Source organism: Cebus imitator, unplaced genomic scaffold (assembly GCF_001604975.1).
Source record: "Cebus imitator isolate Cc_AM_T3 unplaced genomic scaffold, Cebus_imitator-1.0 Scaffold113, whole genome shotgun sequence".
Classification (NCBI taxonomy): domain Eukaryota; kingdom Metazoa; phylum Chordata; class Mammalia; order Primates; family Cebidae; genus Cebus; species Cebus imitator.
Window position 1 is genome coordinate 7,109,591 of NW_016107428.1, and position 13,693 is coordinate 7,123,283.

Sequence of the window (13,693 nt, forward strand, 5' to 3'; positions counted from 1 at the left end):
GCTCTTGCTGGCTTGAAGATGAGGAAGCCACATATGCAGGTGGGCTCTAAGAAGCTGAGAGCAGCCCCTGACTGAAAGCAAGAAAACAGAGACTTCAGTCCCAAAACTGCACCTACCTGAAGGAGCTCGGAAGCACATTCTTTCCCTGAAGTTGCTTTAGGGCTTGGAGCTGAGGGGAGATGGAGCTCAATGTTGAGTAGATTCGACTTTGCTAAGTCGGGGCCACCAGTCCATTTCCTGACAGCCCCTCAGCACTCTGTACCTTTTCCAGCACCTAAAGAGGGTGCCTTGGGGCAGGTAGAATCTACCACCAATAATGATGATTCCTGTCCAAGAACCCAAATAGAATTTATCTCCCAACCTAGGTGAGGCTTGTAAGTTTCTAATTTCTACTGCCTTTAATGGAGGTGCCAGCACCTCTTTCCACACCTTTAAAATCACTGCTGCTTCTACTGCTCCGAGGTATTGGAGTAGTCGAACAGAGCTATCCTATGTTGTTTCCTCTGATTCTCTTGAGTCTCAGCTTTGCCTCCTTCCCGTCAGATTCAGGAACTATCCAGGGGTTTTTTTTTTTTTTTTTTTTGGCCTCGTGAGCTACCTGAAATGGCCTGCAGATGGCAGCACTCTTGATTCTTTCCACCTCCACTGCTTTTATAAACATAAGTTCTTGACTAGCCCTAGCAGACGCAAAGCGAGACGACTTCTGGCTTCCTGATGAGACTGGGTTCATTTTGGTTTAAGGGGAAGCCAAAAGCTTGCAATAAAGCTTAGTCAAGCTGAGAGCCTGTGTACTCTTTCTGTACTTCTAATCCTAATAACATCTCGGAGGGCCTTGTAAATCCTTCAAAATCCACCTCTGCCTATTAGCCTCTGAAGCGCCCCCAGCTCCACTTTCTGCTTCCTGTTAGCGTTCCACTTCAGCTGTTTCAGTGGACCTGTTTCTTCTCTATTTTGTTGGTCAGATGTAGATGGGGCTGATGTGCTTTCTTCTGGGATCCTCCTAAGAGCTCCACTCGATTTTCCAGGATCTTCCTTACCTCTCTAAACACAATCCAACTTTATTGTGACGTTTCATGTTGGCCATAAGGGGGAAAACTGATAAACTTGATGATACTAAAATCCAAAACTTGAGTCTTAAATATACCACAAATAAAGTGAAAAGTGACAAAGGCTGAAATACTAGAATAAGAATGCCTATGATTCAATAAGAAATATGACCCAATTTTTAAAAAATTGGCAGAGAATCTCAAAAGCAATCTAGATAAGAAAAGAAAATCCAAAAGGTTTATAAATATATGAAAAGATAGATTTCAGCTTAACTAGTATGCAAATGAAACAACCATTTTTCACTTCTCAGTCAGGACAAAAACGTGAAGTTTGAAGCAAGCATGGGGAAACAGGTATCCCCACACAATTGGTACAGCCATTTGGGAGGGCATCCTGGCAGCATGTACTGTATTCAAATGTATGTACCCTATGATCCAGGAATTTCGGCTATGTACACAGCAAGGCACGCAGGTTTTTTCTTTCTTCTCTGGAGAGGCTAACTTTGTTTCCTACAGGTCCTATGCATTATAGGAGGAAAACTTTAGACCTTTTCTTGTGAATCTTCTGCAAGAAAAACGAGCTTGATATTGTTAATATTGACTGACTCTTGCAGCAGAACTTCAGTGTGTTAATGCCTTAAACATCTGTTTTCTCTCAGACTTACCACAGAGACCCTGTAGGAAAAGAATGGGGATAGGAAGAGAAAAGATACTGAGGAGAGGGGAAGAAAACCTATCTTGTTATTTAGCAGCTGAAATTATAAAGACATTTTTGGCCTTTAAAAATTTCCTACCGATAATGTGATTTGTTTTTCACTCATTCTAAACTGGCTTAAGTCTGCGACTCAGAAGTAATGCTTTTCAACCCTTTTTTGTTTCATGGCACACAGAATAAACAGCACCATATGTAAGGTATGCTGAGATGAATGGTAAAGGCTGCTCTGGGATTTACTGGCTTCCCCAAGGCCTGACAGGTGACCACACTTGCTCCCAGCACAAAGTTGGAGCACTTGGTTTTTTGGCATGGTGGCGCATGCCTTTAGTACTAGCTACTTGGGAGGCTGAGGTGGGAGGATTACCTAAGCCCAGAAGGATGAGGCTGCAGTGAGCTGTGATTGCACCACTGCATTCCAGCCTGGGTGACAGAGCAAGACTCCATCTCTTTAAAAAAAAAAAAAAATCTTGGCATCCTTGGAACTAGTTGTAACAGAATTGACTTCTGCTTGTCCTCTTTTATGTAGTTTTAGGTCACTGGGCCAGAAGTATCTGGTTATTGGCTTTCTCTTTCCCCTCTACACTTGCCTGAACTCCCTGAATATAAACACCTGACTCTACTAAAATGCCAAGTGGTCCTACTAACTCTGTTTTCACATAAGTGTACTTACCCTGAACTGCAAACAGGTTAAATTTGGGGTATGATCATCGGGGTTGTGATTAGACTTTTCATGCTTGATATGGTCACCTTGATACCTGCTAGACTTGTTTAGGTTAAAGCTGAAAAGTGGGCAGGAAGAAACACATACTAGGTCCAGCTGCCCTTCATGGGAGTCATGATTGCTCTAATGTGGAGGGCGAGACTGAAGTTTTTTCTATTGAAATGTTAAAAGTTAGACATAATAAGACAAATTTTACAAAGTACAATCCTAAATTTCTAGAAATGTACTGCCATCTACTGCATATAAAAAATCATTGCAGGATATGTTCTTCCCACTGGATTTATCTATTTATTTATTTGTTTTTAATTTTTTTGAGCCAAAGTTTCGCTCTTATTGCCCAGGCTGGAGTGCAATGGCACAATCTTGGCTCACCGCAACCTTCGCCTCCCAGGTTCAAGCAATTCTCCTGCCTCAGCCTCCTGAGTAGTTGGGATTACAGGTATGTGCCACCATGCCTGGCTAATTTTGTATTTTTACTAAAGATGGTGTTTCTCCATGTTGGTGAGGCTGATCTCAAACTCCCAACCTCAGGTAATTTGCCCACCTCAGCCTCCCAAAGTGCTGGGATTATAGGTGTGAGCTACCACGCCTGACGAGAATTATTTATAATCAAGCAGTCGCGCCCATTGAAATATGCATGAATTTATAAGATATGGTAACTGCCATAAAGAACTCATTTAGACTTTTATAATCTTTAATTTTCTTATCTGAAATGTTCTCATCTCAGTTTTCCATTTTGTCTCTTTAAATTCTATTTTAATCTTTTCATTGAATTAACTTTTGCAGTTACATTTTAAATCTCATAATGCTTAATTCTTTGAATTCCTTCCTTTTAATAGCATCTTCTTGTTTCATGTGTATATTTTCTTATCTGGGGATATGAATTGCATTTTGTTTTTCTACTTCCTGCACGAATTCTGTTTCCTTTGTGTTCCTTCCTTCCCTCCCATTGTTTATATGTCTCTCTCCCACTCCTGAAGCATTTCTCAGCAGTCAGATGATTGTCAGCTGTCCACTCATGCTGCTAGCAAGGTGCCAGCAAGCTGACAGCAGTGGGAGGGGTTTGTTCACAGGCAGGCTTCTCTGGCCAGGATGGGCTGCTGTTTCATTGAGAACCCTCAAACTGCCAGTATATGTTAAGTATTTTTTTCTTGGATAGGATTTCTCAGAAAGGAACCCTTTAACTTCCTGCTTAGAGAATGTTAAATTGATCCTGGTTTTCTAGGAGCTAAGAAGGAAGCTGGGCATCTGACTGCTCAGTGTGTAGACTTCAACTTAATCCTCTGCTTTCAGTATAACACTGTGGCTTTCATCTCTGCCTGGTATTCCCGAATCCAGAGGCCCTGATTCAACAACTCCAGAAAATAGACCAGTGTTCCATGGGTGAGTGGGGATGTAGTTTCCTGCTCTAGGTGAAAAGGGTAAGTAGGAGGGTCTCACTGCGGCTTAACAGGCTTTCCACTGCTCTCGTTTTTGACCACACTTCCCTAGCCTTTGGAGGCACCTAATATGCGAGCTTTAAGGTCCTGAATCAGCTTGCTTCTGCTCCTTTCCCCACCTCCTCCTGTGGGCACTTTGCTTTTATTTTTCTGTAGTTTATTCAGTTACCAATTGCCCATTTGCTTCCTAGTTTCTAAAAATTATTTTGTCATCTCCCTGTCATTTCTTCTCTTATCCTTTTTGGCCTTGAGTTTATACTGTTTTCATTTGTGTGTTTTGTTGGTTTTTGGATTTTGCAAGTAAAAGTAACTGTCTTACTTTGAGATGGAGCCAGGGACCCCTCTTAGGGGCCTGCATCCTGTCCCCCCACCAAACAGAATTTTAAAAATCTTGAGTTCCTAAAAAAAAAAAATTCCAGACACCTAACTAGCCCTAAAAAATAAACAAAAAGATGATAAATTAATAGCCAAAAAAAAGTAGTCACTGTATGTTTGGTCTCTATAAAAACTAAAAAGAGCATCTTATAATATGTCCCTAAGTTGTTTTTCAAAAGCCCAGACCTGCCACCAAATGGATCCACTGACATATAGACCTCTAATAAGGGGGAACTGAAGATTAAATACTGCCATTCCTTGTTCTGAATTTCTTCCTAAGGGCCTAAAAAAGTCACACCCATGTGCCAGGGCTAACATTCTTTTCCGATGACCCCAAAATTTTAAATAAACTTCTCTTCCTTAATCAATTACAAACCAAAAAAGTCTTTAATCTACCTATTACCTCTAAGGCCCTGCTTCAAAATACCCTGCCCTTTTAGGCCAAACCAATGTATAATGGAACCACCATGTATTAATTTACAATTTTGCCTGTAACTCCTGCCTTCCTAAAATGTACCCCTGCCTTTAAAAACCCTTCCTTACAAGCCATTGGAGAGGTCAGGTCCTAAGTATAAACCTCCCAATTCTCCTTGCTTCAAGGTGCCTACAAATAAATGCCCTCCTTTCTCCTGCTGAAAACCTTGGTGGAGATGTTTGGCCTTACTATGCCAGGCAAGCAGACTCTAGCTCAGTTTAATAACATTTTTGAGATTTTTCATTCATTCATTAGTATTAGTATGGGTATGTATTATAAGTTCTAGTTTCCTTACATGCAAGTGTGACCACTCCTTATATTTTCACCTAAGTCATTAATGTTAATGAACACAGTGGCATGTCATTTGCAGTTTCTCTCCAGTTGACATCAATCTGTCAACATGTATTCTTTGAGTTTGGTCATTCTACCAGTTGAAAAACCAGCCACTCTTTCCCATTCAATCTGCAAGCAGATCGCAGCAGGCTTCCTCACAGACTGCTGAAACCCAGATACATAAAAACTAAGGTAGTCCTCAGAGCCACCAGTCTACCAAGCAAAAAGGGTACATCTCCTAAATGATTGAAGTGGATGTTATTATACAATCAAGGATAGCTTATAGAATAACTCCAAGGGTGAGAAGGCAGCTGGCCTTTTTGCTTGGAAAAAAGAGTAACTACCCTATGGAACATCATTTCTCCTAAGGGCACACAGGCGGCTGGAATCATGCCAGGAATAACATGCCCAAGTGGTTTCCAGAATCCACCTTTTGCCCACTTTAAAAAATCAGTTCATTTGATTATTTTCTTCTGAGAATGCCTCAACAATTATAATTTGCAATTTCATAGCATAGCAATGACTATGGGGACTATGGGCCTGGAGGCGAAATTCATTTCTAGTCCCTCTCACCCACTATCTTGCAATTTCCAAGCATAGCCATGAGTTTGGGGACTATGGTGGAGATGCAGTTCTAGTCCCACCTTACCCATATCCTCACCCACTATCTTGGGCATTAACTCCTTTCTACCCTGTTCAGTATTATGTTCGAGTGGACGTTCTTTCAATCTTAACTATAGTATTATAATACTATTAGCTTTACTACACCACAGCAGGAACATTCCTCCTGTTCTTGCTCTGAACAATTTTGTAAAGCCTTTTTATTGTGGATTAGACTTTGTGACACTGCTTATAATTCAGCAACAAATTTTTTATATTCATTCCTGTTTATGTTCTTTCTTCCTATGAAAATAGCTAGAAAGCAGTAATGGTAAACTAAAAGGACGATGGAATGGTAGTGAATGAGTCCGAATGTTTTGTGTGTGCATCTAACAGAAAAACTCAAGCTGGTGTAAAGTGGAAGCTATGACAGAGTCAAGGATATATCCTAGAATGAATCCAAGGGTAAGAAAGCAGCTGGCCTTAGGATAGAAGTGAAAACTGGAAATCTCTGGAGCTTCAGAGAGAACTCTCTCCTTTGCTCATCTTTACTTCTTGTAATGCATACACCTCACTTATTTTTTTAACAGAATGAGTTAACTGCTAGTTGGCCCCATTGTTCTGAAGTTCTGGTCCCATATGAAGGCTCTATTTCAATTCTGAAATTCCCAGGGAAAAAGGGAGGAAACTCGGTTGGTTCAGGAGCAAACTCCCTCCTCGATCAACTGTGATCATGTAGGAGCAATGGAATCTCAGTGTATACAACAGTTATCAGGATCCCACTGCTAAGGTGAGGATGGCAGGTAAGGAATGAATATGAGCTTTTAAAGAGACACTCCAAAAGATGTTTTCTACAGGGGCTTTGATGGGCCAAAGGCCTAGAAGACAGAAACACTGACAGTTTCGTTTTTCTTTCTCAAATGAACTTATGTCCAACATTTGTTGTTAATCTGAACTAGAGCAACTAATGTTCTTCTGAAGGAAAATCTCTGATCAAGGAGTAGCTTGCTAGTGATCGTGAACATGCTATTTAACCTTAGATATAAGGTGCTGATGACAATATCAATAATAACACCTACCTTGCAGTTCCCTGAATCAGAGATAACGTATCCAAAGTGTTTAGCACTGTACTTAGCATACAGTAGCAGAGTTAAAAACTCACCAAATGGTAGCTATGATTTCAAAAGCTAAACAAACATATGCAATATCACTTTTTTTTTCTTAAGAGTTATTATTTCCTCCAAGGCTATTTACCAGACACTGAAGTCACAGTCCAGTGAGCGAATTTAAGAGAGAAACTCAGAGCACAGAATGCTCAGTTCCACAGAATTCCAACATACAAGTCTAACTTATTACTGTATCACAGCTAGCTCTACCATGACCTGTAAATGGCATGAAGTAAAAAAAAAAAAAAAAAAAAATGAAAAAAAAACAAAAAAAAAAAAAAAAAAAAAAAAAAAGCATGTGAAACAACTTTAATTATAAAAATAAAATGTATTTAAATTATACAATATATTTACTATTACATACAAATTCTTCTTCTCAACTGGAAAGTTTTTTGTACAGTAGAAACAGTGTAAGTCCCCATTTTATTTATTTCTTTGATCCTAAGCCTCTACTTGTTTCCCTTCCACAATTGGGCTGGGTCTTAAAACCCATATGCACATTAATTACAGCATTTATTTTTCCCTAAAAAGCGGTTATTAAGCTAACAGTGTATCTAAAAAATATTGTTAACTTAAATTCAAAAACATTTAATAGTTGAGATGAGTAAATGTCTTTTTTTACTTTATCAGCATTATATCCTTTATTCCATATGTACTACGTGCCCAGTCTTTCTTACATTCCTTGTAATCTTGAAATGGAAACCATGTCCTGTTAATGAACATGCTCCTCTCTGTTTTTTCATCAGAAAGCCACAAATTAGATAAAGCATTTTGTTATCTGCCTTGGAGCAATATGTTTCAAATTAAGCCCAGCCTCCCAGGTTTCATAGTTTAGGTAGCTAAGATACATGCAGGTGAAAAGTAAAAAAACTAAATCAATTATTTGTCTTTCTACCTACCACATAACTATTTTAAATAATTTTCTCTAGGTACTTAGTTATCTTGGTCATGACATCATAAAGAGTCCTAATTTGTCTTTAATAAGCAACCCCTATTTACATGTATTTGAAAAACTGCCTCGTGATACTGACAGAGCTATAGTATTAAATACAAAGATGAATAAATGGTGTGAGTGCAAAACAGTGTATTCAACTCCAAGCTGACTCAAAGGCTTATACATCCATTTCAGCACTGGGAACAATTTTGCTATAGAATGGAAAAGGAAAATGAGAGAACAAGATACAAATTTTTGTGGGATGATAATTTTGCATAGATATCACAAGATCATTATCACCTATTAAAAATAAATACACTTTGTTAGGTAATTCTGAAATTGTTTCCATTTTGGAGTTGGCAGAAGATACTGGTCCTCACATAGCAGCTGCCAGTGCTCTGTTCTCATGTGCTTTATATAGTACAATAGGTATACAAAAGCCTCTGAGCCATTCCAGTATTCCCACTGCTCTGGTAAATGAGAGACAAGTTGTAGGCAATATCTCTTCGCAAGTCTAACTGGTCAACTTCTATACCCTAGGGAGAAAAAGATACATTTATGTTTAATATTTCCAACTGTCGACCAGGACAATTTTATGGCAAATTAATAGTTTTATAAGGGTAAATTTTCAAAAGCTATGAAAGCTCATATACTAAATAAATTTATAAAACTATACATATTCCTTGGATGTATCATCAAATATTTTAACTGTCTAAGCAGTAAAGTCTCACCCACAAGCTACAGCAGAATAAACTCCAGATGAATTTAGGATTTAAGAGTAAAAAACAATTAAACCATAAAAGAAAAAAAAATGGGGTAATATAATCTTGGTTAGGCAAGGCCCTTTTTATGATAGCAAATGACCAGATGGGAAAACAATACCTATGCTATATACAGAAAGGTATGTAAAGCACAGGGTTAGGAGGGATACACCAAATTTACTATAAAGATTACCTCAGGGGTATTATAGTTTTTCCCACATAAATAACAAACCAGTGAGTTCAATGGAATAGATTAGACCTATGTTTCTAGTCTTTCTCAATACAAAAACTTTGGGTCAACTGAAAGAAAACCTGCAACAATTAAATATGATACCTATAAAGCTCAAGCATAAGCTGTAACAATAGTTATGAAATAACACTATATAAATATAAACAACTTTTAATAAATCTGTTAGGTGTATTTGAAAAACTGCTTCAAGTAATATTGACAGGGCTATAGTATTAAATGCAAAGATGAGTAAGTGGTGTGAGTAAAAAATACTGTTTTTACACATAAAAATATAAATATATATGAATATGCATATACACATTTATACATATATATGTATGTATAAAATGTGTATGAAATACATATATATGTGTGGGTCAAGATGGCCAGGGGGAGACCTATGTTAATTTGATGTAAATAATTATAGTTTGCTTGGCTCTGAGTACCCTGAAGTTTATACACTGAACTAAACTAAATTATTGATGCAGTTAATTAGAAATCAAGCAGCAACAGGAGGCCTAAGGTAAAGACCATCCGAGAGCTCAGTAACACCGGGGAACACCTCGGGGTGGTTGCAGAGCTGGCAATACTGCTCTCGTCCCACGAATGCCTTCAACATGGAGACTGCATGAGGGCCTCATAAAGAGGGCTTATGCAAAGATCTCTGAGAAGGGAGGCGACTTCTGCTCACAAGATCTGGGAGGGCCTTTGCAGATGGGAACTGGTAAGGAGGAAAAAGCCTTACAGGGGGCAGAGATCACGGAACACTTCAGGCTCTGCCTAGGTTCTCAGAATATGGAGTGATTTTAATCGATGCTCAGGAGATAAAAGCCCTTTGATGCACTGAGTATGGTCAGACCCCTCATCCACTATACTTCTGATGTAGCGGCACCCTGATAACAATCGGTGATAAACTCAGAGTACTAGTTTAGCATGTCTTAGAAGGATCTCTAATGCTCTCCCCACCCAGCTATCTTACCTATCCCTTCACCCTCCCCTTCCATGCCCTTGAGATCAATGAGATTATACACATAATAAAAGTATCTGAAGCCCAGAGCTCGGGGCCAACGTGTTTCCCACGTTGTGTTGGTCCCCTGGACCCATGCTGTACATTTGATTCTTGTGTCTCTATTTCCTTTTCTCAATCCTTTGTTGCCCTCAGGACTGAGGGCACCCACGAATGGGTAAATACATACTATTTATATATGTATAAAATACATATATAAATAGTATATATTTTATACATTTATATAAAACAGCATCACTATAAAAATATATATTCATTTGTTTAAACTGAGTGAGAAAACAAATGTGAGGGAATACAGGGATTAAGAGTTTTAAAAGTTTTTTCTAATACAGTACCGTGTTAAAATACATTTAAAAATTAACATATTTCTGGTCAAGTCATAAGGCTCAGATATCAAAGATCTACCTGTTACTGAAAAGAATTATGTAAATGTACCGAATAGGAGAAAATACATTTTAATATACAAGCTATAATTTACTGTCTGGACTTAGCTAACTCCACTTATCTTCAGACAGATGAAGTGTCTCAGTTTTAAAGATGTACAATACCTCTACCACAAGTGGAGGGAGCTCCAGGGCCTTCTGATAATAGTGGATTGCAAGATGAATCAGCCCCAACTGATGAAGACCACGGCCCAAATTGTAGAATGATTCCTGGCAGGGCCCACGTAAACTGAGGTATCGATTAAGAAAGGAAAAGCCCTAAACAAAAAGAAAAACAATTCAATATTTCACTGATTTGACAACTATGTACTAGACCACTGTATAACCAGGTGCTGAAAATACAAACATTTATTAAAAAACATATCTGCTTAGTATCCTATCACTGTGTATTACAGTGTAGTTCAGTGTCAACATTATAGCTCTTCTCAAGATGTAAGAATTTTTTTTAGCTAAGTATAAATATTCACAGAAAACAGCCAAATGTTACAACTAGCTACCAGAAATTCATAATCTACAAGTACACAATACTTTAAAAAAATAATTTCAAGTTGGCTTGTGCCATTGTAGGCCAATAAACTTTCTGATGTGAGATTCATGCCTAAAAGCTTGAGCAAGACACAAAATAATGATAATTTACAAAGGTTTCCTCTCAGGAGCAAATTTACTTGAGTATACTTAACCTTTTAGGGTAAATTTTACCTTTTATATTACCTCTTAACCCAAAAAACTGGATTTTTTTCCTTCTGAAAGCTTCTGACTCAAAGACTTTATGGAGAAATTATTTCAGAGCACAGCTACAATGACGCTGGCTCCCTGTGGGTCACAGAGTCCAAAAAGCAACTTGTTTTTTTACCTCTTCCCTATTCACTTTCCCTTTTAATAGAGCTTCAGCTTTTATCATCCACTGAAATTACAAATTGCAAAGGTCCAAGAGTCCTAATTAAGTAATCAAATATATTACCAGATAATTAAGAATAAATCAACTATTTATGATATATAAAATATAATTATTCTCTAGATGATCTGCTATACAATAAGTGGTCACAAATTTTCCTTTATAAATAGGTAAATAATAATAAAAATTAATGAATTTTGAATGAATGCATTTTAGGAGTAGCAGTACTCATGTTCAGTATACAAATCATACTTTCTGCATAATAAAAGAACCTATTTGTGTGACTATGATCTCTATTCCACTGAAACACAGTATCAGCAGATTATTCCACTATTAATCACAGAGAAATATCGTCTTCATATTTTAAAATGACAAATGTAAAGATAAAATATGAGGAAAAAGGAATAGTAATCTCAGATGAACTGTTGTAATGCAATGAACTTGTAGGTCTTCTAATACAATATGAACTTGTAGTTCTAATGCAAATGAACTTGTAGGTCTTCTAACACAATAATGGAATTACTTGCCTTTAAGAAATTTTTAACAAATTTAAGAAGATAATCTCATTGACAGCTGAAATAATATTTAGTGATTTTAAAAACTAGACAGTGTGGGCAGCCACTTTATTTTATAGGTACTATGAATTACCAAGTTAAAAAGCTGCAAAAATAATGACAAAAGCACATCTTTTTTTTTTTTTTTTTTTTGAGATAGAGTCTCGCTCTGTTGCCCAGGAGCACAGTGGCGTGATCTTGGCTCATTGCAACCTCCACCTCCTGGGTTCAGGCAATTCTCCTGCCTCAGCCTCCCGAGCTTGGATTGCAGGTCCATGCCACCATGCCTGGCTCATTTTTGTGTTTTTAGTGGAGATGGGGTTTCACCATTTTGGCCAGGCTGGTCTCATACTCCTGACCTCAAGTGATCCACCCACCTTGGCCACCCAAAGTGCTGGGATTACAGGCAAAAACCACCACAACTGGCCAAAAATTATGTTACATTTCAAACATTTAAATAATCACTAAAGGGCCCAATGTACTCACTGTCTATCTAATATTAAATAAAGGTAGACATAAGGAAATGAATGATTTTACTTTTAATACAACATAAAGGTAAGAAAGATAAACCATAAAAAAAATTTTTTTAGGTAGTATAATACAAAACTAACTATAGTCCCATAGCAGGAAGAAAGAAAAATAAGAGAAAGTAAAACAATTTCAGGAATGATGTTATTTACAATAAAATCTGCTTCTCAGAAACTTTATGGAAAATGTTTGACATACACAAGAGATTAGTCCAATGAACTTCCATATACCCATTACCTCGTTTCATCTCTACCTCCAACCATTTGAAGGCTACTATTCAACTATAAAAGTAATTTGAAATTTAACTTCCATATTACATGAATGTTTGTCCTACCAGGCCAAAAAAACTGCATATTTTACATATTTAATGAGTTAATCTATAAAATGTTCTCATCAATTTTTACCAGAATTTTATGAGAGCAAGAAATTCTGCCTGTGTACTCACTCACTGCTGTGTCCCCAGTTCCTAGCACACAATGAGCGCTCAATATGTTTAATTTATACACAATCCTACATTACTTAATATAGCAAACAGTATCCATTAAGGAAGAAAAAGCAGCTTTGAGGAAAAGGTAGAATATAAAAAAAGGAAAAATTTACAAATTTTTGTTTTTCAGGATTTTTAAATTTTCAAATATACAACAGTATAGAGACCATCTCAGTGAACCCCATACCTAGTTTCAACTATTAATATTATTACCATTTTAATGTAGGCTTTATTTTAATCATTTTACTTTAAAAGAAACAAAAAGCCCCTTACTAGACCCTGCTACTCCATTCAAGTCAATGTTTTCTTTCCTTTCTCACCTACGATTTAATAAAAGACATGTCTATACTATAGAATATTTTTAAAACATCAAACATATAAAAATGAAATCACAGAAACAAAAGTGCTGAAGGCAGAGTAGGGAACAAGAAAGACAAGATATCTGACCTCTTGGACTTTATGCTTTCATTAGAGGAGACAGCTATTAAAAAAGCAAAGAAGGGGACTTCCAGCAAGATGGCCAAATAGGAATAGCCCCAGTCTACAACTCCCAGAGAGATCGACGCAAAAGGTGGGTGATTTCTGCATTTCCAACTGTGGTACCTGGTTCATCTCATTGGGACTGGTTGGGCAGTGGGTGCAACCCACAGAGGGCAAGCTGAAGCAGGGTGGGGTATTGCCTCACCTGAGAAGTGCAAGGGGTCAGGGAACTTCCTCTCATAGCCAAGGGAAGCCATTAGGGACTGTACCGTGCACTCTGGCCCAGATACTGTGCTTTTCCCATGGTCGTTGCAACCCACAGACCAGGAGATTCCCTCCAGTGCCTACACTACCGGGGCCCTGGGTTTTTTGTTTTTGTTTTTTAACTGCATTTTAGGTTTTGGGGTACATGTGAAGAACATGCAAGATTGTTGCATAGGTACAAACGTGGCAGTGTGATTTGCTGCCTTCCTCCCCATCACCTA

The 13,693-nt window shown here is 37.8% G+C and overlaps 1 protein-coding gene across 2 annotated transcripts in view; it reads right to left on the reverse strand.

The window, feature by feature from the left end:
* Nucleotides 1-7,483: 7,483 nt before the first annotated feature.
* Nucleotides 7,484-13,693, reverse strand: part of GTF3C3 (general transcription factor IIIC subunit 3) — a 48,938-nt gene continuing 42,728 nt past the window's right edge. The window contains exons 17-18 of one of the 2 annotated variants that reach the window (XM_017538756.2): nucleotides 10,370-10,522; nucleotides 7,484-8,340 (exon numbers count right to left, since the gene is read on the reverse strand). In XM_017538756.2, the coding sequence (XP_017394245.1) occupies nucleotides 8,218-8,340; nucleotides 10,370-10,522 (276 nt within the window). In that variant the 3' untranslated portion in view covers nucleotides 7,484-8,217. The remainder of the gene's footprint in view (nucleotides 8,341-10,369; nucleotides 10,523-13,693) is intronic. The other variant, XM_037742093.1, reaches the window with a different exon arrangement.